The sequence below is a fragment of the Benincasa hispida genome, chromosome 12, assembly GCF_027475165.1.
Source record: "Benincasa hispida cultivar pf3 chromosome 12, pf3_genome.v1.1, whole genome shotgun sequence".
In the NCBI taxonomy this organism is placed as follows: domain Eukaryota; kingdom Viridiplantae; phylum Streptophyta; class Magnoliopsida; order Cucurbitales; family Cucurbitaceae; genus Benincasa; species Benincasa hispida.
The window spans coordinates 73,045,386-73,070,803 of record NC_143489.1 but is presented as its reverse complement, the minus strand read 5'-3'; the positions used below and the strand labels follow the sequence as shown (position 1 = coordinate 73,070,803).

At 38.2% G+C, this 25,418-nt stretch overlaps 2 protein-coding genes across 2 annotated transcripts; both read left to right on the top strand.

Moving 5' to 3' along the window:
• The first annotated feature begins 6,450 nt into the window (after positions 1–6,450).
• On the top strand, positions 6,451–25,341 carry LOC120067347 (uncharacterized). The gene is made up of 6 exons (XM_039018914.2): positions 6,451–6,897; positions 23,641–23,736; positions 23,819–23,947; positions 24,040–24,100; positions 24,177–24,301; positions 24,995–25,341. Exons 1-6 carry the CDS (start codon positions 6,571–6,573, stop codon positions 25,058–25,060), a joined length of 804 nt encoding a protein of 267 aa, XP_038874842.1. The 5' UTR covers positions 6,451–6,570; the 3' UTR covers positions 25,061–25,341.
• On the top strand, positions 13,747–14,907 carry LOC150032185 (uncharacterized). The gene has a single exon (XM_090308487.1). The coding sequence runs from the start codon at positions 13,947–13,949 to the stop codon at positions 14,784–14,786; it is 840 nt and encodes a 279-aa protein (XP_090164613.1). The 5' UTR covers positions 13,747–13,946; the 3' UTR covers positions 14,787–14,907.
• Positions 25,342–25,418: the final 77 nt, after the last annotated feature.

Genomic DNA, 25,418 nt, shown 5'->3' with positions numbered 1-25,418 from the left:
TACTGTTTTTTCCTTCAAATTGCATGCTAATTTCCTTTTAATTAAAAGCAATTAGAGTGTAATTAGGTTCTTTTTTCGCTGCGTATGTCTCGTGTTCCATCAATTTCATGGTCCAGTCTTATACAAACTCTTTATATAGGATACCCTTGCTTACATGTCTCCACATGAACGATCAGAATCAGATCATTTGTAGCACTTTACAATACTTGTAATATCTACAAAGTGGGTCATAACTGTAGTGTCACCAAGATAAAGTACCCAGCCTTATCCATCTACTACAAACCATTTAGGTTATCATTTAAACATGATCCACCTGTATGTCTCTACATACATATTTAAATTATATAAAATAACTTAGGATCTTTGTTTATTAGATTGAGTGTATGCTTATAAAATAACAATTATTTTAATAATAATAATTTGTTTATACAAAGTTTACAAACTATGAGAATACAAGAGAGATTTAGGATACCAATCCCGACACCCTCAAGCTTAAAGTCGAACCTTATCCACATCCCTATAAAGTAAGGTGGATTAAAAAAGGGGGAGAAGTCGTGGTTAATGAAATTTGACTCTTTCGTTGTGCATTGGAAGTTATTACAAGGATCAAATCATCTATGATGTTATAGAAATGGATGCTTCCATATCCTCCATGGTCATCGTTAGTAGTTTGATAACCAAACATTACATAAGGGTACAACAGTACATATCAATTTGATTGGATGTGAAAAAAGGTGTTACTCTTGCCTCTACCAGCACATACTTCACACCAAAAATCAGGTAGCCCTAGTAAACAAAAGGGACAATCGTTCTCCCTGGTACCCTCCAAACAAGCCATAAATTAGGCATCTACTTTTACATTTCTAATTAAAGATGCTCAGGAAACTCCTACACTGCCAAACACATTTCATACTCAAGTCCTCAAGTTATTAGACCAATTCCCTAATTTAACAAAAATTTCTGATGGTCTACCCCCTTAATAGACATTCAACACAACATCTACTTCATTCCACGTGCCACCCTCCCCCATTTATCTCACTACAAAATGAGTTTGAGGGAGTATCAAGCACTTCATGAAATCATTCAGGATCTCTTGCACAAACAGAACATCCGGCCAAGCCTCAACCCTTGCGCTATCCCAACTTTATTAACTCCTAAGAAAGATGATAGTTAGCAGCTCTGAATTGACAACAGAGCAATTAATCGTATTACCATCAAATACTGCTTTCCAATTCTTCGAATTAGTTACCTTTTAGACCAACTAGCTAGTTCAAGACTATTTTCCAAGATAGACCTTCAAAGTGGATATCATCAAATAAGAATTTAAGAAGGGAACGAATGGAAGACAACAAGGACTATTTAAGTGGTTGGTGATGCCATTTGGCCCCTTAAACGCCCTAAGCAACTTCATGCGGCTAATGAATTAGATTTTCTTTCCATACATTGACAAATTGTTGTTCTGTACTTCGAGGATGTCTCATCTACAACAAAACAACAAACGACCACTTCATTCACTTACAGGAAGTTTTTTCTACCTTAGCCACCAATCATCTAGTTAATAATACTAAGAAATGTGTTTCCCTAACTAATCAAATATCATTTTTATGATCCATGATCAATGAAAGGGGTGTAAAAGTAGATCCAACAAAAATTGAAGCTACAAAAGCTAGCCAACCCCATCCATGATTAAAGATGGTCTAATAATTTTCAGATCTTGCATCTTTCTATAGAAAGTTTATTGGGAACTTTAGTACTATGCCCCCCCCCCCCCCCCAAAAAAAAAAAAAAAAAAAAATTGTCTAACGAAAGGTCAATTTAATTGGTCAGAAGAAGCAAACATTAGCTTCAATACATTAAAACTCAAGCTCACTTTTCCACCAGTCTTAGCCTTACCCGATTTCTCCAAACCTTTCCAAATATTTGTTGATGCTTGTTGTATGGGAGCAGTCGTCGTATTAGCTCAAGAATCTCATCCAATCGAATACTTTAGTGAGAAACTTAATGAGCCTAAACAAAAGTGGACAACATATGAGCAGGAGTTGTATGCTTTGGCTATGGCCTTACAATATTGGGAGCACTACCTTACTAGTAAGGAATTTATCCTTCTAATAGACCACTATTCCCTCAAGTTCATCCATTCTTATAAGAACATTAGTAAAATGCATGCTAGGTGGATATCTTTCATCCAAAAATTCAACTTTGTTATTAAACACACATTCAGATCCTCTAATAAAGTGGCAGATGTTTTAAGCCGCAAATCATTCTTATTAACTTTGTTACACGGTTCTATCATTGCCTTTGATATATTACCCGAGTGTTATGATTTTATACCTGAATTTTGACATAATTGGAAACAATGCCAATCCCACATAGCAACTAAAACTTCCTCATTATGGATAATTTCTTCTTTAAAGGCAACCTACTATGCATTCCCTAAGGCTCTTTTCAAGAGGATTTATTATCAGAAACTCATTCAAATGGCCTAGCAGGTCACTTTGGGAGAGATAAAACCTACTTATCCATGTCAGAAAGATTTTTTCTTTTTTGCCTCAATTGAGAAAAGATGTCAACAATTTTGTTAAACCGTGCCTTATTGCCAAAAAGCAAATGATATTCTCAAAATGTTGGCCTCTATACACCTCTACCAATACCTACAAACATATGGAAAGATTTGTCAATGGATTTCATCTTGGGCTTACCTAGAACTCAATGTGGATTTGACTCTATATTTGTCATAGTTGACAAATTTAGTAAGATGACCCATTTTATACCTTGTCGAAAGAATTCAGATGTTCTTAACATTGCTCACTCTTCTTCAAAAAAGTCATTCGACTTTGTGGAATCCCTACGACAATAGTATTAGACAAAGATGTAAAATTCATGAGTTTTTTTACTAGAAAAGCCTATGGAAGAAACTAGGTACAAAACTGAATTTAGCTCAACTAGTCATCCATAAATGGATGGCCAAACAGAAGTCACTAATAGAACGTTGGACAATCTTCTTCACTTTTTAAGTAGCGATCAACTTCGAAAGTGGAACCTTGCAATTTCACAAGCAAAATTTGCATATAATAACATGCAAAGCCAATCTACAGGGCAGTGTCCCTTCGAAGTCGTGTATAGTAGTCCTCCCCATTTAACTTTTGACCTTACTAATTTGCCTTCATTTGTTGATCTCAGTCTAGAAGCTGATCTTATGATTGATCGAGTTCAAAAAATCCATGCTGAGGTCTTTGCCAATTTGACTATTGCCAACTCCAAGTATAAGGAAGTCGCTGACAAGCATCATCGACCAACAACATTTTTCCTAGGTGATTTAGTCATGGTGTACATTAAAAAATCACATCTACCTACCGACCATCACTCTAAATTTTCACAGAAGAAATACGACTTTTTCACATTCTTACAAAAATTTGGAGACAATGCATACCAAATAGAGCTCCCTTCCTCTAAACATTAGCAACACCTTCAATGTGGCTGATATATTTCCATATTATGCCCCAAACAAGTTTACTATATCTACATAAACTCGTGGGCGAGTTTTTTATTTTCTGGAGTAGAGGATTTGATGTAGGGGTATTTTAGTCAAATTATGTATTCTTTCAGTTGTCTTTTTAATTTTATTTTAGCTTAGGTGTGGAAAAGATCTTCCCCTTTGAGTCTATTTAAAGGGGGTTTAGGATTAGTTATAATTAGTTAAGTGTGCACCAACCCTTTCCCTTTGGGTCTATTTAAAGGGATCTTTTGTATTTATTTGACTCATCAATAATACTCTCACTCTTCAAGGTTTCCCCAAGATTTGGGTCTACTTGAAATAGTATTTTTCTACATTAAGTGTAATATTTTTACGTAGAAATTTGTAAAATATATTTGTATTTAATTGAATTCACATATCAAATGAGTGTTAATAATATTTGAAAAAGTGTGTATGTAGTTGAAACGTATGTGACACATAGTAAACAAAACATAAAATGGAGATTTTTTCTGGAACATTTTCTAGCAAGAAATAGTGAAAAATGGAGATTTGTTTTATGATGATGCTCCAAATTTGGAGGAACTGAATGTGAAATTGTTGAAAAAATGTGGTGGCACTCCATTGGTTGCTAGGATGGTGACGAAGATTCAAATAAAAATTTCATGCCAGGGTAAAATGGACAACAATAATAAGAAGAAGAAAAGAAGATGATGATAAAAATCATGGAGAGGAATAAAACGTTTTGATTTCTCTCTGGTTTTCCATTTTATTTAAGTATATTTCTACAAGAAATGTAGTGAGTATTGTTGTTCATTACAAAAAAAAAAAAAAAAAAAAAAAAAAAAGAAGAAGAAAGAAATAAAGAAAAAATTTAAAAATTAAAAGAAAAATTGCAATCAATATTTATTTAACACAAAGATTAGTAGAATTATTAAATAAAGAAGTTCCAAAACAAAAATAGTCATCATAAAAGCAAATTATTTAGAGTTTAAGAAACGGCACCAGATACCCTTTACATTTGAGCTCAACTTTACATCCCAAACACAAACATATGAACTTAAACCAAATAACTTTGCACCCAAAACACAGACATATGAACTCTAAAAAATATATGAATGCCAGACATCATATCTCAACTCAGCTCCCCATACAACCATTTAACGTTGTTTTAGAAAACTTTCTAAAGGTTATTTGGTAGCTCAACCTGAGTTAGGTTGGGTGGGTAAAAAAAGTTGGACCCATGTTTGTTACGCTGATAAAATAAAACGGTGGGTTTAGTGACCCACCATTTTATCATTCTCACTCTCACCTATTTTCCCATGTGTTTTTATTTTCCGTTTCTCTCTCTCATATGATAATTTCGTTTTTCTGGAGTTGGATTTCTTCCAAGAAAGAGATATACCCAATCTTGAGAACCTCTATTTTTTTTTTACTTTTGTCTATTTTTATTTGATATATTTTATTGTATTTAATGCACTAATAAATAATCTTTCGAGATTTGGTGAGATATTCTCGAGATATTTCAACGTAATTCTTAGAGCAGTAATACAACTTCATGTCGTCTTATTGAAAACCCCGAACCGATTACAAGTACATGTACTAATGAACGATAGAAATGGTTTTCGATACAAAAAAGTTTCAGTATTATTCTATGGATACATCTGAAATAATTTGCACTGACATTGTCTCCAAATATCATGCTTAACCCAATTCCAACAAAATTGCCTGGTGCATTGCACGACACGTACATCAAAGTGAGGATGAGAAAGAGGGAAATCGCCACAAATGTTCTTGCAGTCTGTGATTCCATATGTAGAGCAAGTGTATCGGCATAGCCATTTAGAGGGAGTAAGTGGAAACGATTGACATTCCAGAATGAAGTAATCGACATCATGCGATCAACAGCTGATATACAGTCAGCACATATGGGCAGACTTGTATTGTGACAAATGGAGAAGTATGAGTTGGAATTTGGACGTCAGAAGGAGGTAGTTCACGCCATATTTGCTATTGACAGACTGATTGATGATGATAGATGCTACCTTATTGATATCCTTGGCACAAACATACAAAAGACGGACTATTTCCTCACTGTATCGAAACAAACACGAAAACGATATTGCATCCATCTACTTGATCGAAGCCTTTGATTGACCACCTAACATTTCAACCCAACACTATATATTTTGTGAACTTATTTTTTAAACTCAGCACATGTTTGACCGTCTTATATTATTTTATGATGTAAAAAAGAATGTAACTTTACTATACTAGCACCTTGTGAATATCATTATGATATGAAAGGTAAATATTCTATGCACATTTTCATTCTGACATAAAAAATGCATATGATATACATATAAACTATTAAGTTATTGAGTACTTTACTATTTATGTGTAGAACATGATAATTTTTTTTTAATAATAATGTTAAGTTAGTAAGATTTTTTTTTATTAAGTGCTTCAAGTAATTTAGGGTTAAAAAGTGATTGTCAGATACAAGGAAAAATGCTAATTTTATTGGAATATGATATATATTTTGATGGAAAAATATAATTATTTTGCAATTGAATGTTCAAAATATGTTATATTTTTCAAAAAGAGAAAAAAATGTTGTCCAATTTTTAAGATTATTCAGTGTTCATGTTTGAGTGTTAAGTTCTTGTATTTAATTATAATTTATATGAAAACGTTTCGTGTTTATAAATCGAGAAAAATATGTTATGTAATTGAGTGTTCAAAAATTGAATTCAACTTTGTGTTTAGTATATTAATAATTTGTTATCTTTTGAGAATGGAGGAGAATTAGAAGTTTTTTCTTTATTTTTATTTTAAAAAAAAGTTAGAAAAATAGATATATAGTTGAAAAATAAAATCGTCAATAGTAAAAGAGAGAGAAAAAAAATCAATTTCATTTAGAAAAATCGCATAAAAAATCTAAATTCGATACAATTTTATATTTAATACAAACTCAACTCAATTCAGCTCTTAATGTCTTTGCCACCGCGCCAAACGCCCATAAATCCAAATTATCGAATCGCGATCTTACTGATTCTGAGTGCGAGGAAACTCCTAATTCTCCAAGCACCGACTCAATGAAGAAGCCTAGACCCAGAGGTTCCAAGAATGGTAGAAACGTCAAGGATGTGCCGGAGTATGAGAAACAGAGGCTTTCTAGGATCTCCGAGAACAAGAAGAGAATAGAGGCCCTTGGATTGGCCAAATTGGCGACCTCACTTTTGGATTCCTCCAAGAATTTGAGTAACATTGATAGAAAGGGGAAGCGGAAGCTGGGTGACGCTGACGATGAAGATTATAAGCCTAGCGAGGATTCTTCAAGTTCTGAAGATGATGACTCGGACTCGGAGGAAGAGGAAGAATATTTTGGCAGTGGGAAAGTTTATGGGTCTCGTGGAATGAAGGTGATCACTCTCCATTTTCTGTTATATGTACTTTTTACCATTGTACAGATAAATTATACAAATTTGTGGTAGCTGTTCTATTCATGATTCTGCGTTGTTCCTTAGTTTTATTAACTGATAATTTACTATTTGGATCCTTAACTAAAGAATGTGTGCATGATCTTCATTAAGTAGAATATTTAACAATTTTCCTGTTTCTGTCTGCAATATCCATCAAGGATGGAGATCAGTGCTGAGAGTATATACACATTTTTCAATAGAAGACAGTATTTATTGGTATGGTGAAAAGATGAACTCAATAGACAAACATCCCTAAAAGGAGCTTAGGAATTACTTTCTTTGGTTGGAATTTGGAAGGGATTTGAGGAGATTCTCTCCTTGAGAAGGAAAATCATCTATTAAGTAAAGGAATAATGACCAGCCCTTTTTGTTTTCTCGTGATGGATCCAAGATTCTGTTTATACCTCATTTGCATCCAATTTGGTGATTTTTGGCCAAGTATTGCCTATTGTTTGGAAGCTTTTAAACCCATTTTGGCTTGTAGTAGTCAACTGACCACTAACCAATACATGGTTCCTCAATGGACGGTGAAGGGAAAATCATAATATCTTATCCATATTTCATGGGCCCTGCTTAACTTTCTTTGTATTTTCCATAACCTCAATGGAGTAGGATTTTGATAGGTACCAAATTACAAAAGTGTATATGCAAAAGTGTGGGGAAGGAGGTGTAGGTATGTGGGAAATTAGTGTGGAGCCCATAGAATATTGTTAGTTAGAATTGATTAGAATTGGGTCATGGGTAGCAAAGTATTTGGAATGTTTTGTTGCTTGAGGAGAGCATCTTTATTACCGTAATATTGTATTTGGTTCTTTGAGAAGAAATTGGGAATTTGGGAGTGAAAGGGAAGCTCTCAAATCTTTCCTAGTTTATGTTTGATAAATGAAGTTGTTGGCTGAGGCCTAACAATTTTGGTATCAAAGCACCAATTTGAGGATGTTGGGTACTTGGATGGAGACCAAGGTTGTTGAGTTAGAGGAGAAGTTGACTGAGTTTGGGCAGAGGCCGATAGAGTTGGTAATGAAGTTGGATTCTCAGTTTGTAGAGCTAAGTGTGGTTGAGGGGGCATTTAATACAACAACTTTTGTGGTCCAAGTTTGTGGTGTTGGCGTTATGGGTTCAAATGTTAGATATCAAGCATGAAAAAGTAGTCAACTTGAGTCAACCGACCCCTAAAGGGTTCTCATTGTGTGGTGAGTTGTTTTGAGTTGCTGAAATTTGGTTTGAGAGGAATTGGAGGGTCTCCCATGATTAATCTCTTTTGTAGTTCCATGATAAGTTACGATGACAACGAATGTGCATAGTGGAGTGAACAAACAATTCACATTTAAGGCGGCAATTTAATCTACATGCATGCTCATAATCGATACGAGAATTAAGAGATAATTAACAAAGGAAGTAGAATACGATTAACTACAAACTCTCACGATATTACATAGTTTAAATCTGATGGACCTCTGAATTGGCATTAGGAGTCTAGTCGGCCTTTGAGATAGCATAGTTCTACTCCTTGGCTCGACCAAAGTCTGAAAACTAAAGGTTACAAGCTAAAAATAGTGATGAACAAGAAGAAAGTGGAAAAGTAGGTGAAAATCTACTCTTCTTGACGAAAATTGAAAAGAAATTTATAGTCAAAAGAAATTTATATAGCGTCAAGATGTTGTGAATTATGTTTGGTGCAATGCCCTGCAACATTGAGTTAATCCCCTTGACATTGCCTTGCTATAGTGTTAAGACGCTGCATAAGACTACCCTGCATCTTAGCATTATGTCTTGTGCTGCATCTTGATGATGTTTGTAGCATTGAGATGCTCTCAATAGGGGCTATTTGGTCTTTGCTCACTTCTCGAGCTCCGAATGGCTTCTATTGCTCAATTTCCTACAAAACAACCCATTAAGTTCATAAACTCTCTCAAACTATCATGATTTAACCAGATAAAATAGCACATTAACTGTGTTATCAATAGCCCAAATGGGGCTCATTAGGAGGCTCTTAAAACATATTAGGAGTTGTCGAGGGAGGATTTTTGAAAAGGTATGAATGTTCATATGCGAGCGCTTGTCCTTGATTGTTCTGTTTTCCAGTGGGCTAAGTATTTATCACAGGTGTGGGAGGATATCTCCATGGATTTCATTCAAGGGTTGCTGAACTTAGATCGCTATGATACAATCATGGTGATTGTGGATTGTTTATCCAGATATGCTTACTTTACTTCTCTTCAAAATCTCTTTAGTTCAACTTCTATGGCTTTTTTATCAGACAAATTGTGTGTTTCTAGGCTGTCCGAGTATTATGTCGGATCGGGACAAAATTTTTATATGTATGTTTCAAGAAGAAATTTTTTGTTCATTAGGTGCTCAATTGCAGAGGAGCCCATGATTTATCATGCCTTTTTAGATTATTGCTCGGGTTGGACCCATTGGCTATTGTGTGGCACTTCCTCTAGACAATGACATTTATCCTATTTTTCACATTTCGGTGTTATGAAAGGTCATTGGGCATAATATACATATATTCCCCATTCTTCTTGATTTGGGCCCATAATTGACTCCTAAATTTCAGCCTGCTGAGTTGCTTGTCATGAGGAAATCAGTCACTGATGATGTGGAATTGGAGGTTATAATTCATAGGGAGAACAACCTCAACAAGGATGCTATAGGGAGACTACTTCTACCATAGCTACTCAATTTCCTACGTTCCACCTTGAGGTCAAGGTGCCTTTATGGGGGTGGGCAATGATAGACCCCCAATTACGAAAGTGGTTGTGCAAAAGCAAATTGAGGAAAGGAGGTGACGGTACGTGAGAAATGCGTTTGACACCCAAAGAATATTGTTAGTTAGAATTGGGCTGCAGGTAGCAGGGTATTTAGATTGTTTTGTTTCTTTAAGAGGAGTATCTTTTTTACTGCATATTGTATCGGGTTCTCCGGAAAGGAAATGGGAGAGAAAGGGAAGCTCTTAAATCTTCTCTAGTTTATGTTTGATAAATGAAACTGTTAGCTTAGCCATATCAAATTTCAATAGAGGTCGTGTAATTTGAGTGGTTTTAAGTTTCCAATCCATTGGAAAGAGGAGGGGTAAAAGGAGGGAGATGCATTTTTGTACAAGAAATTTCCTCAGTTATAATTTGTATGTCATTACCCTTTTCTCATTTATTTTTTATTAGAAACTGTTAGGCCACCAGTTATATTCACATATGTAAGGAAGAAGAAGGAAAAAGGAAAAGGAAAAGGGTTGGTTATGAACGGAGAAGCATCATCCAATGGCACCAAAGACAGTTAGAATGAGGATCGGTTACTTGGAGTTACTTGTAGTTATTTTTATAGTTATCTTTTATATATATATATATATATATATATATATATAGTTGTTGTTTTAGAAAGACAATTTTTTTTTAATGTTTTTGTTCTAGTGTGTGGATCTTCTCTCTAGAGTGAGAGGGGATATCCTTTGAATTCATTAAGAATTTCTATATTGATTCTTATCATATTGGTATCAGAGCCCTCAACCTGGGCCGTTTTGGTCTAATGGCGCAAAAGAAATTTGAGGAGAATTTAGAAGTTATGGATAAGGAGATTGTAGAAATCAAGACAAGTGTTCAGAAGTTACCAGCGATGGATGAAACTCTTACTTCATTAGCAGAGTGTTGAATGATTGGCAATTCAAGTTGATCAGCAATAGAAGGGTTCCGAGGAGATGAGGAACTCTTTTACTTCTTTGATTGTGGTCCAAAATCGTTCTGATGGGTCTACCACTGTGGCGAGTTCTTCTCTCAGTGCCAGTACGGGTGACAATGACACATCTTCGTTCTACCGTTGTGGCGAGTTCTCTCAATGCCAGTACGGGTGACAATGATACATCCCCCAACATCTTGGCACATTTGCACTCTGACAACGGTTTTAGAGACATTGATTGTAGAAAATTTAAAAAGTTGAAATGCCGGTGTTTAATGGGACAAATTTGGATGCTTGGTTCTTCCATGCATATCGGTATTTTCATATCCATAAACTCACCGAGTCTGAAAAGCTGACAGTCGCAGTTATCAGTTTTGAGTCGGCAATGTTGGGTTGGTACTTAGCCAAAGAGGAACGTCAACCATTTACAAGTTGGGGTGAATTGAAATTGAGATTGCTTGAACGATTTTGTTCCACTAAATAGGGTTTTGTGTGTAGACAGTTTTTGGCCATCAAGCAGGAGACTACCATGGAAGAGTATCAGAATCGTTTTGACCGGTTAGTTGCCTCTCGGCCTCAGCTTTCTGATGAGGTTTTGGAGAATACATTTATGAACCGTTTAGTTCCATGGATTAAAGCGGGGGTCGAATGTTGGCCTCCAATTGGGCATAACCAAATGATGAAAATAGCCCAATTGGTTCAAAACCATGATTAACCCGATTTAAAGCAGGCCTCACTAATGTTTTCGCTTACAAAACTAACCCTTGTTCTTCGTTTCTTCCTCCTAGCATCGCTTCAACTACCGAAGAAGGGGGAAAGCAATCGCCAGACATTCCCATGCGGACAATTACTCTTCGACGCGTTTCCACTGTCGGCAATGGACTGGATGGTTCGACTAAACGTGACTGATGCAGAATTTCAGGCTCAACGGGAGAATGGATTGTGTTTTCGTTGTGATGAATGCTATTTCTGCTGGTCATTGTTGTAAAGTTTGCGACCAGCGTGAATTATGCATTCTTGTGGTTCGTGATCATTTCGAAGATTTGGAAGTGTTTGAGGGGGAAGAAGTTTGTGGGCCGGTGGAATTGCAACAAACAATAGTTGAACCCGAAACGAAACCCAGTTGTCTCTCAATTCATTAGTGGGTTTAACTAATCTGGGAACAATGAAGCTACACGGCGTGATCGATATTGAGTAGGTAGTTGTTCTGATTGACTGTGGGGCGACACATAATTTTATTTCTCAATGGGTGGTTGATGTTATGAAATTACCAATAGTTGATACGTCCAATTATGGTGTAATTACGAGGACTGGGAAGGTTGTGAAAGGTAAGGGTATTTGTGAAAATGTTGATTTGAAGCTGGATACTTTCATCATTTACGACAAATTTTTACCCTTAGAAATGGGAAGTGTTAAATGTTATTTTGGGTATGCATAGGTTGTTTACTCTTGGGGTCATCGAAGTTGATTAGGAGAATTTAACTATGAAAATTAATAAAGGGCCTCATGAGATTGTATTGAAGGGAGACCCAAGTTTAACAAAGACACAAGTTAGCTTAAAGCAAATGATTAAATCGTGGGGTCGGACGATCAGGGTTATTTGGTGGAACGTTGTGCCATGGAAGGAGGTGTTTCTTTGGCAAAATGGGATAGATGAAGTGTACACCATCAAGGAGTCGATTCCAGAATTATTGATTGAGTTTGATGATATTTTTGAATGGACAGACGAGTTACCACCGAATAGAGGAGTGGAGCATCATATCTTCCTTAAACCCGGTTCTTCTCCAGTGAATGTGCGACCTTATTGATATGCTTATCATCAAAAGGATGAAATGGAGAAATTAGTTTAGGAGATGTTGGATTCTGGCATCATCAGACCAAGTGTTAGTCTTTTGTTGGTGAAAAAGAAAGATGGGGATGACATTTTGGTGTGGATTACAGAGCTTTGAATAATGTCACTATTCGAGATAAATTCCCAATTCCGATGATACAGGAGTTGTTTGATGAGTTAAATGGGTCGACTTTGTTTTTGAAGATTGATTTAAAGTCGGGTTACCACTAGATCCGTATGCATCCAAGTGATGTTGAAAAAACAGCTTTTCAAACTCACAAGGAACATTATGAATTTTTGGTCATGCCTTTTGGCTTAACCAATGCGCCATCCATTTTTTAGACTATGATGAATAAAGTATTCGGCCCTTATCTACGTAAGTTTTTGATAAACCCCCGATCAAGGAAGTATACGTCCGAAAGAAGAACAAGCAGGGTGAAGGGCAAAATGGACAAAATGATGTAATGCAAAATGAATAGAGGAATTGTGGGGACCAGGGATCCTTTCTATTATTAGGATTATTCCATTATCATTATGTTATTAAGTTGTTAGGCTGTGGCTATAAATAGGAATAGGGAGGGTAAGGTCTGGGCATCTTTTGGCTTATATTGAAAATAGCTCAGAGGGCTTGTAGAGGGGGAGGAGGGCCTCAGCTTCCTTGGCTAATAAGCCTAAATTGTGGATATATAATCCGAGTACTATCACTTTGGTATTAGAGTGAACGAACAGTCACTGGGGAATGGTGAAGAAGATGGAAGCTCGAATTTTTGCAATCGAGGAACAACTAATCTTGTTACAAATAGGAATGGAGGCTTCGGATGGATCAACGGTTTACTGAAATGCAATAGGTAACGGACAACGTTATGAAAGCACGCTTAGAAATGTTGGGCAAAACGATGGAGCAAAAGATATTGCTCGCACTCAAAATGTGGTCAAAGAAAAGGGACTCTGCAGGGAAGGGGGAAGACACCAGCTCGTTTGAGCGGACAGTGACGGACAAAGGGAAACACCCAGAGGGCGAGGGAAGCAAGAGCTTGGCGTACAGAGAAAAGAAAGAGGTACCTCTGTTCGATATCCGTTTGCAGAAGCTTGAAATTCCGATTTTCAAAGGAGAAGTGGGAGACGACCCGTTTGGGTGGTTCCATCAAGTGGAGCACTACTTCGTTGTCAATCGTTTGTTGGAAAAGGACAAGATTGAAGCTACAGTGCTGTGCTTAGAAGGTGAAGCGCCAGAGTGGCACCAATGGGAAGAAGAGTAGACGCCAATAGAGAGTTGGGCTGATTTCAAAGAGCAAATGCTCTTGTGCTTCCTGCCGGCAAAGGAAGAAGATCGACAAGCCCAGTTCTTGACCTTGAAACAGGAAGGGACGTGAGAGCATATCGGTGCCAGTTTGAGCAACTTTCAGGGCCATTGAAGGACTTATCAGACAAGACACTAGAGAGTAAGTTTGTTAGTAGGCTGAAGGAAGAAATTCAAGCTGAAATGCAAATGTTTAAACTAGTGGGTATTAAAGAAAAGATGAGAATGACCCAGCTGAATGAGGATACGGAAGAAGCCCGCAAGAAGAAGTGGGGAAGCAGAAGCCTAAGCCCAAGCCAACTTGTCAAAACAACGGGGTCCACTACAACCTCGGGTATGGGTATAACATCGGGCCAAGGTAACCTAAATAATACCCCCACGACCCGTACAATTTCCCTCAACCCTAGCCACAGCACGATAGCTTCCTCAAACTCGGTGACACTGCGAGATGTGAATGGCAAGACACTTCTGACTGGCAACTACAAATGGCTCTCTGATAACGAGATGCAAAGCCACAGAGACAAGGGGCTGTGTTACTGGTGTGATGAACAGTATAGCCCAGGCCACCGCTGTAAGAAAAAGGAGCTGAATCTGTTAATCCACCCCGATGAGGAGGAAGAAAAGGCTGTAGCTGAAGAAAGTGTGGAACCAGAGAGTGTTGAAGGAATTGCCCCAGCTACGTTAGAAAACGTGGAGCACTACCCAACTATATTAGACCCAACTGAAACCAAGATTGCTGAATTATCCCTCAATTCTTTAGTTGGAATAGACTCCACAAAGACAGTGAAACTGATGGGCACGGTAGGGGACAATGTTGTAGTAGTATTGATTGACAGTGGAGCGTCCCATAATTTCATTGATGAAAAGTTGGTCAACGCACTCAACCTCCCCTGCTCACCCACCTCCAATTGCGGAATTATGCTTGGCACAGAGAAATCGGTTTGGACCAACGACATCTGTAAAGGTGTAGTCCTTAACCTTAATTTACTATCATTAACGATTTTTTCCTATACCTCTAGGTAGTGCCGATGTGGTGCTAGGTGTCAAGTGGCTCATGACCCTCGGGCGCGTGGAATGTGACTGGAGCACATCGGAGATGGACTTCCAAGTGGGTGAATGGCGGGTACATTTGAAAGGGGACCGAAGTTTAGTAAAGTCCTAGATCTCATTGAAGTCCATGATGAAACACATGATGAAGGAAGGTCAAGGGATTCTCCTCGAGTTAAACACAGTAGGAATCCTACCAGAAAAAGAATCCCTCAATTGTAAAATGGCTAGCGGATACCCTGAAATTCAGGAAGCCTTGCAACAATATCAATCGGTGTTCAGACTAATGGAGGGGCTACCACAATTGAGTTAAAATCAGGGGAGGGACCGATTGACGTTCGCCCGTATAGATACCCACAATTTCAAAAGGACGAGATTGAGTGGTTAGTAGCGGAAATGCTGACAACAAGCATTATACAACCAAGTACTAGCGCTTTCTCTAGCCCAGTTCTGTTGGTAAGGAAGAAGGATGGCAGCTGGAGGTTCTGTGTTGATTACAAAGCATTGAACCAAGCAACGATCCTGACAACTACCTTATTCCGGTTGTGGTTGAACTCCTTGAGGAACTCAAAGGGGCAGTAATATTTTCCAAGATTGACCTTAAATCTGGATATCATCAAATACGAGTCGCACAATAGGACATCCATAAAATGGCCTTCAGGATGCATGAGGGGCACTACAAATTTTTGGTGATGCCATTTGGCCTACGGAATGCCCCTTTTTACGCAAATTTGTATTAGTGTTCTTTGATGATAACCTAATATATAGCACTTCTGCTCATGAACATGTAAACCATCTTTCCATGGTGTTGCAAGTCTTGTCTGAAAATCAACTAGTGGCTAATTTGAAGAAATGCATGTTCGCGGCATCAAGCATTGAGTACCTTGGTCATGTAATATCAGTTGAAGGGGTGGCAGCCGACCCATCTAAAATTGAAGCTATGGTAAAATGGCCAACCCCAACAACGGTGAAACAACTAATGGGTTTTTTGGGTTTAATAGGGTACTATCGGAAGTTTGTGTGCAACTATGGGTCCATTGCTTTACCTCTCATGCAACAGCTCAAAAAGGATAAATTCTTATGGAATGAGGAGGCCCAAAAATCTTTCGAAACTTTAAGCTACGACCATGACTGAGATTCCAGTGTTAGGCCTTCCGGACTTCACACAACCATTCGTGGTCGAGACAAATGTGTCTGGGGTAGGAGTCGGAGCTGTATTAATGCAAAAAGGCCAATCCCTCGCCTTTTACAGTTATGCTCTACCCATCACACACCGATTGAAGGCAATTTATGAACGAGAATTAATTGCCATTGTGTTGGCGGTTCAGAAATGGCGACCCTATTTGTTAGGACGTCGGTTCACAGTACGGATGGACCAAAAAAGTCTTAAGTTTCTGTTAGAACAATGGGTGATCGCGGGTGAATATCAGAAGTTGGTGGCAAAGCTGATTGGTAACGACTTTGTCATTGAATACAAGAAGGGCTTGGATAATTCAGCTGCTGATGCGTTATCCCAAGTACATTCAACCGTTGAATTAACAACACTAAGTTGCGTGGACAACGTCAACCCAACTGTCTTTTGTAGCCAAGTCCACCAAGATGAAGAATTGAAGAAGATTCGGCCAACCAGCACCAATCGGCTATTCTAAGAATGGGGACCTTTTGCTCTACAAAAACAGAATTGTGTTACCCACGAATTCCCTTATGATCCCTCTCTTACTCCAAGAATTCCATAATAATCCCGTGGGAGGACACAATGGGACAGTTCGAATGTATCAACGCCTCAAAAAGAAGTTCTTTTGGAAGGGGATGAAAGTGACTTACGATCCTTCGTGGGTGATTGCTCAGTTTGTCAGCAAGCTAAGTATTTGTCCTTAGCGCTAGCAGGGCTGTTGTAGCCATTGCCAATCCCAAAAATGATTTGGGATGATATTAGCATGGACTTTGTTGAAGGCTTACCTAAGTCAGAAGGCCACAACGCTATAATGGTGGTGGTTGACAGGTTATCGAAATATGCTCACTTCAGCGCCCTCTAACACCCTTTCACAGCAGCTACAGTGGCCGGCATATTCCTCTGTGAGGTTGTTCGATTACATGGAACACCTCAAAGCATCGTTTCAGATAGGGACAAGATATTTACAAGTTTGTTATGGGAAGAATTATTTAAGTTGACGGGAATCCAATTGAAGCGAAGCACCTCATATCACCCACAATCCGATGGCCAGACAGAGGTCGTAAACCGAGGATGGAAGCGTACCTCCGATGTTTTACAATGGATACTCCGACTAAATGGGCAAAATGACTAGCTTGGGCTGAATATAACTACAACACGTCTTACCACACTTCACTAAAAAAAATCACCCTTTGAGGTCGTCTATGGTCGCCCGGTGCCCCCATTAATTTCCTATGAAGTTGGCATTGCAGTAGTTGCGGAGGTGGATGTCCTTTTGAAGGAAAGAGATGACATGTTAAATCAGTCAAAAGTCGCGCTTGAACGAACACAGCAACGGATGAAAGCCTATGTGGATGCCAAACGGCGAGAAGTGGAATTTCAAGTCAATGAATGGGTATGTGTGAAACTTAAACCATATTGGCAAGGCACGTTGTTCATTCACAAACATCCCAAACTGGCTCCTCGCTTCATCGAACCTTTCAAGATCAATGAACGAATCGGGCCAATGGCATACCAACTCGATCTCCCAGCCCACGTGAACATTCACCCAGTTTTTCATGTGTCTCAATTACGAAAGGCAATTGGGTCCATCTTACCAAGGATCACTGCCCCTCAAACATGGCAGCATAATACAGAGCTGCATCCACAACCTCTAGTAGTGTTGGGTGTTTGAAAGGTTGTCACTACTGTGATCTCCCCAACAGATTTCAAAGTGTTAATTCAGTGGGAGTGCTCGTCTTCGGAGGAAGCTACGTGGGAGAATGGCACCTTCATTGCTGAACAATTCCCTCATTTTCACCTTGAGGACAAGGTGACTCTTTGGGGGGTGGGTAGTGATAGACCCCCGATCAAGAAAGTATACATCCGAAAGAAGAACAAGCAAGGTGAAGGGCAGAATGGACAAAATGATGTAATGCAAAATGAAAAGGGGATTTGTGGGGACCAGGGATCTTTTCTGTTATTAGGATTATTCCATTATCATTCTGTTATTAAGTTGTTAGGTTGTGGCTATAAATAGGAATAGGGAGGGTAAAGTCTGGGCATCTTTTGGCTTATATTGAAAATAGCTCAGAGAGCTTCTAGAGGGGGAGGAGGGCCTCAACTTCCTTGGCTAATAAGCCTAAATTTTGGATATATAATCTGAGTACTATCAGTTTTTTATCAGTTTTTTATGGTTTTCTTTGATGATATCTTGATTTATAGTTGTAACTTGGAAGAACACTTCTTGCACTTGTGGTAAGTCTTCACCGTTTTAAGAGAAAATAGTTTGTATGCCAATAAAAAAAAATGTCAATTTGCTCGTGAGCGAATTGAATATCTTGGTCACTTAATTTTTGGCAAGGGTATAGAAGCTGATCCTGAGAAGGTCAGAGCAATGTTGGAATGGCCTACTCCAACTACCGTGAAGGAAGTCCGTGGTTTCTTGGGATTGACTGGTTATTATCAGATTTGTGCAAAATTATGGAAGTCTGGCTGCCCCTTTGAGTCAACTACTGAAGAAGGGAATGTTTGCATGGTCTAAGGAAGCTCAAGAAGCTTTTGAGAAATTGAAAAATGTTATGGTAACACTTCTGGTTTTAGCCTTACCAGATTTTTCTCAGCCTTTTGAAATTGAAACTGATGCTTCAGGTCATGGTATTGGTGCAGTTCTTACTCAAAACAAGAGGCCCATTACCTATTTTAGCCATACCTTGTATCTGAGGGAGTGGGCGACCGTGAATTAATGGCTATGGTATTTGCAATTCAACGATAGAGACCTTATTTATTTGGTCGAAAATTTGTGGTATACTGATCAGAGAGCTTTGAAGTTTTTGTTGGTACAACGTGTCATCCAACCTCAACATCAGAAATGGATATCTAAATTGTTGGGATATGATTTAGAAGTTAAGTACAAACTGGGTGTTGAGAATAAGGTGGCTGATGCCTGATCTCGAGTACAGCCTACTGTCCATCTTGCCTCGTTATCTGTCCCAACTCTTCTTGATATACAAGTGATTTGTGAAGAAGTAGAACGAGATCCGAAATTGAATGACATTATACGACAATTGAAGGCTGATGAAAGCAGTGTCCCCTATTTGACGTGGCAGCAAGGGATTCTCAAATACAAGGGCAGGTTAGTTTTGTCGTGTTCCTCTACTTTAATACCAACCGCCCTCCACACCTATCATGCTTCTGTTTGGGGGTCATTCTGGTTTTCTGCGACCTGGGAGGGTTGTATTGGGAGGCATGAAACAGGATGTTAAGAAGTTTGTGGAAGAATGTTTGGTGTGTCAACAAAATAAATCATTGGCCATGAGTCCAGCTGGATTATTGTTACCCTTGGGCATTCCTGAGGTCATATAGGAAGACATTTCCATGGATTTTGTTGAAGGCCTACCCAAAATAGGTGGTTTTGATGCTGTCTTAGTGGTGGTGGACAAATTAAGTAGGGTCATTTTTTAGCATTAAAGCATCCTTTTACTTCCAAAAGTGTAGCAGATATCTTTGTGAAGGAAGTAGTTCGTCTTCATGGTTCCTAAGTCTATTGTCTCGGATCGTGATAATATCTTCATGAGCAACTTCTGGCAAGAGATGTTTTGTGCAGCTGGGACCAAATTAAATTTCAGTTCTGCTTACCATCCACAATCCACTGGCCAAACTAAAGTGGTCAACCGTTGTTTAGAGGCTTATTTGAGATTTTTTGTAGTGTCTGTCCTAAGGAATGGATCAAGTGGTTGCATTGGGCTGAATATTGGTACAATACAACCTATCACATTTCTACTGGCATCACTCCTTATCAGGCAGTTTATGGACGTGTACCACCTCCATTGATATATTATGGAGATTCCTTCACACCAAATTCTACACTAGACCAACAATTGAAGGAGCATGATGTATCTTTAGGAGCTCTTAAGGAACATTTGAGGGTGGCTCAGGACAAGATGAAGAAATTTGCCGATGTGAAGCGATATGTGGTGGAGTATGAGGTGGGAGATTGGGTGTTTTTGAAACTTCAATCCTTATCGACAAAATACCTTGGCCGCAAAACTACCTCCCAAGTTTTTTGGGCCCCATCAGATTTTAGCACGGGTGGGTCCAGTAGCATACAAGTTAGCGACCTGAGGGATTTAACATCCATCCAGTTTTTCATGTTTCTCAGTTGAAGCAGTTGGTGGGCCCCGCTTTTGTGATTCAACCGGTACTTACTCAGTTTTCTAATTTGTTTGAGTGGATTACAGAGCCTGAATCAGTTTGTGGTCAACACAAGTATCCTTACACTCAAATATGGGAGGTTTTAGTGCAGTGGAAGGGGTTACCGGTCCATGAAGCAACATGTGATATTTGGATGATTTCCGGTGTCAATTTCCAGCTTTTCAACTTGAGGACAAGTTGAGTTTGGAAGGGGAGAGTACTGTCAGGCCACCGGTTATATTCACATATGTAAGGAAGAAGGCAAAAGGAAAAGGAAAAAGGTTGGTTATGAATGGAGAAGCATCATCCAATGGCATCAAAGTTAGAATGAGGATGGTTACTTGAAGTTACTTGTAGTTATTTTTATAGTTATCTTATATATATATGTATATAGTTGTTAAGAAAGACGGCTTTTTATGTTTTTCTTCTAGTGTGTGGATCTTCTCTCTAAGAGTGAGAGGAAGACTAGTTGTAATCCCTTTAGGAATATCCTTTGAATTCAATAAGAAATCTCTATATTGATTCTATTAAATTTGTATATTATTGAATAACTCAGAATAATTCAGAGTACATTGAATTATAGAATAAATAGACTGTAGTAGACCCAACAAAGGAAAGAAATAGAAAAGGAAAATATTAATACGAAAAATACAAATTAGGAATAAACCCCTAATTTACTTTAAGATCATCCCTCAAACTCAAGGTGGTAGATTGACCAACAACTTAAGTTTGCAAAGATTACTTCCAAAACAAATCAGTAGATCTGGGATGGAAACAGAAACCCACGAAAAAAGAAAACATATAGTAGGTTGAAAACAGAAACCCACGAAGAACAGAAACGAAAACTTCTGGGCTAGAAACATAGACCCTCATATCAAGATTTATAACAAAATCTATAACAACTTCTGGGTAGAAAACAAAGATCCTCATAGAGATCTACAACAAAACCCAAAAATGGCTGATTTGAAAATGGAACAAACACCCTTGTGCAAAAGGAGATTTGTCATAATCGCATAAACCAAATTGAACCATCTTAAACCAAATCAAACTAAGTGAACCCAAAACTAATTAAACTAAACCGAACCAAGCTTAATTAACCAAATCAAACCAAGAGGACTGAACCAAATCAAGTCAGACCAAACCAAAACCAAACTGGTCTGAGGGTACTGAATCGAACTGAACCGGTCTCATTGAACCAAAACGGACAGAAACCGATCCGACTGAAGCGAACTGAACTGGACTGGGATTGAACCGAAACAACTAGGAACTGAATGTGAAAATTGAAAACCCACGCGTGCAAAGTGAGCAGGGCTTTCGTTTTTTGTCTGAGCATAGACCCCCAGTGACGGGAGGCGTGGAGGAAAAATGAGCGGAGATGAACCGATGGCGGCGAGCTGAGAATAGTGATGGCGACAGCAAATGTTTGGTTGGCGAGGGGCGGCGGACATCTGGTTTGCGAAGGGTGTCTGGTTATTTGAATCCGCAAACAAAATTTTAGGCAGTGAAGCTATTTTGACGTGAATGGACGTGAGCGGATCTTTTAGATCTGGATGAGATATGATCTAAATAGTGGTAAATGGATCTAATCTCGCGAACGAAACCCACGAAGTGAAGATCGATGTGCTAGTAGATCTGAAAGGCGTGGAGCTCAGTCGCGAATGGTTGGTTTTGGGTAGGACGAAAAACTCACAACGCAACATGAAGGAAGCAGGCAGATTTGAGCAACGACGGATCTGAGCGGTTCGCAGCTAGGCGGGCCTGGGCGATTTGGTATACAAAGATGTGACAGAAAATCCTAGTACGACAGAGGAAAACGAACATAAAGCCCTTGGTAATGGGCAATGGGATTGCCTTCGTCGATGCCGAACGATGGAGGCAGAGAACGAACAAGATTTTGGTGGCTAGGGTTTAATGAGACCAAAACCTAATGCTCTGATATCATGTTAAATTTATATATTATTGAATAAATTAGAATAATTCAGAGCACATTGAATTACAAAATAAATATACTATGACTCTAATAGACCCAACAAAAGAAACAGAAAAGGAAAATGTTAATATGAAAAATATAAAATAGGAATAAACCCCTAATTTACTTTAATAGATTCCTAGAAACCTGAGGATAGCATTAATTGCTAAGGACCAAAGAACCTAAGAGTTGAGAAAAAGAACCCCTCATGAGGAGCTAATCACAAGAACTGCCATTGTCAATTGCATACAATATTATAATTTGAGTTGCTGAAATGGGTAACAGAAGTGGTGGTGTGGGCTAGTCTTGATGACTATCCCTTTTAGTTACCAGTTGAGAGAAATGACCATAAAAGATAGATGCTGTAGAGTTCAGATCTATATACCCTGCCTCCCTCCCTCTTTTGCATACTTTTTTTTTTTTTTTCCAGATAGATGAAAGCTTTCTAGTTCCCTGAAAAAATCCTACTTTGGTTGAGAAACCATGTTTTGTTTCTAGCTTCTTTTTCGAGCACATCCTTCCTTTATTTAAATGGCAATATATATTGGCCTTCCCAAGGATTTATAATGTGTGGCTTCTAGTAAGAATGAGTTCGTTAATCAGCATTGGTCGACCTCACCCAGCAGTTGGGTTATACCGTTAAGAAGGGATTTGACTGATGATAAAGCTATAGAGTGGTGTTCCCCTCACAATCTTCTTAAGACTATTTGACCTTCTAATCTGAGGACTGAGGACTCTTAAGACCTGGACCCTTACCAAAGAGGGCCACTTTTTAGTGAGTTCATTGTTGCTCGGGTTGCTTCCCCCGTGGTGCGTGGTGGAAAGGATTGTGAAAATCAGCAGCATTTATTTCTCCTCTGTCCTTGGGTTGCTTCATTATGGGCTAGTCTTTTCAGTATGTTTGGGCTTAATTGGTGCTTTTCTAGAACGGTTGATGAGGCTTTATTACAATTAGTTTTTGGAACTCCTTTCAATGAGAACGTACAAGTTCTTTGGTTTAATGCAGTTGTGGCTACTTTGTGGAAGCTTTGACTCGAAGGGAATCAAAGGGCCTTCAAGAGCAACTGGATAGCCTCAAGGAGACTTGGGTTCTATCAAACTCTTTGCTCCCATTTGGTGTTCTCTCTCTAAATTTTGTTGTAATTACAATCTTGTGCATATCTCGGCTAATTGGGAGTCTTTTTTTGTAACCTTTTGGCCTTTGTGGGGATACTGTATCTCCTTCATTGTATGTCTCTTTTTACTCGATAAATTCATTCATTTCTTGTCAATATATATATATGACTCGTAGTCAAAACATTTATACTTTCTTTCATGGAGCCCTCACAAATATTTTTGGAAGTAGTAATTGGTGGTATGGAACAAGAGCACAAGTTTCAGTTTCACTTTTTAAAACTGGAAAAAATTGCAAATGTATGTTACTGCATTCATAGAACTTGAGTCCTGCTAAATGTAAATTTCATCTATTTCAACACGTTCTAATTGGTGGTCTGAAAAGTGGTTAAAAATTATTTCAGGGAAAGAATAGAGGTTCAGAAGCAAAAAGGAAAGTTCCTGTCAAGAAATCAAATAACTCCGATGATGAAGATGATGATGAGGATGCATTACGACAGGTAGATTCATAATATTCCATCAGTACTTTGTAATGCAAGAAAGCACAAACATGCTAACTGTATGATATAACTTCCCAAGCAGGCGATCAAACTTTCACTTCAAGATTCTGGCGAAAATTGTGATGCACAAGTCCAAGGTCCTCTTGAAAATGTTAGAAGGAAAAATGTGAAGAATCAGGAAGTGAGAGGAGGGATGAAGAGAAAAGGATTGGTAGATTTTTTACTCACAACGTAGTGTGATAGCCTTGGTGATCCTTTATTCTTCTTTTATTTTAATGCTTCTGCTTCTCATCTGATCTGCAGTTCACTAGTCGGATGCAGATGAATGACGATGAACTTATTATGAACTTCTATTGTTTTGATGGTATTTAATATATTGGTAAGATATTAATGCACTTTAAAGTATTTTTTACTACTGACCTGGTGAACTTGGCTAATAGACTCATGGAAAGGGGACATTACTGTTAGTGACTTGAAAAGAGTAGCAGCTGCTCATGATTTTACTTGGTCCGACATAGAACTAAGGGATATGATTGATTGCTTTGACAGTGATGGAGATGGAAAGGTTAGTTTCTTGGATTCATGCTCTTCTTTCATCTTCCAATCCCATTCTCTCTTTATACGATAAATTGTAATCTTCAAATAGTTTGGTAATCTGATATATATGTTATTGATTTTGTCATTCAAGTTTTGAAATTTTTAATGATATTATCAAACTTGCCCATTCTTTTAGAAATGTTCTTAGTCCTACCTCTAGGTACATAAAAACACCAACGAGGGTATGACATAAAAACACCAACGAGGGTATGACATGATACATATTTAGTTGACTTGTTTAGAAAAAGACATCATGACATCAATGACGATGATAGACATGAGTTTAACCTTTTACGTTGTGTTTACAAACATCTTCAAGTTACAATTGTTTAAAAAATTGGAAGGATCTTCTATGATTATTTTTCTAAACCAGAACAAGACCTATCAAATATTTTTAAGGTGGTTGTTCTGATATTATGGTATGGTAGTTGGTACAAGAAAGATCAAAACGTTAATATTAACCTTCCAAAGAAAAAAGAAAATGTAATTTATTTTTTGGATAAGAAAATGAAATAAGAATGGTAAAATTCATGTAGCTTGTTCGTGCCAGTAAATATAATCACTTCTATCCGCCATCATGACAAACTAATCTTTGCTTGAATCCCTGCTTTGCTACTCCTTTGCAAGATATGCCTGTCCTTCATTTTCTTTTCCCTTACAGTTAAATCTGAATGATTTTCGGAGAATTGCTGGTCGATGTAACATGATAAAAGAGTCCATCACATGATCGACTCAGACAATGACAGACTGGTGCACCACTGTGTGGAGGAGGATGCATAGCAAGAATTGAACCGGATCGTGATTTTGGTATGTTCTTTATCTAGCCATTCAGAAGCAAGTTATGAGGTTTGTTGCACGGAACATCAATACTTTCTTGTTGGAAAAAAAAGCTGTAATGATCATCATAGGATAAGGGGAAATAACGGCTCCGATCGATGACATAGCTAATTTTCATGATTTTGTTGAATTCCAAAGTATTATATAGAGCATTTGAACTTGTGATCGTAATTGTGAAATTCTGACCCCATGTGTTTCAAGCTTAGAGATCTGTCTTTTAACTTTGAAACTAAGGGAAAAGATGTATG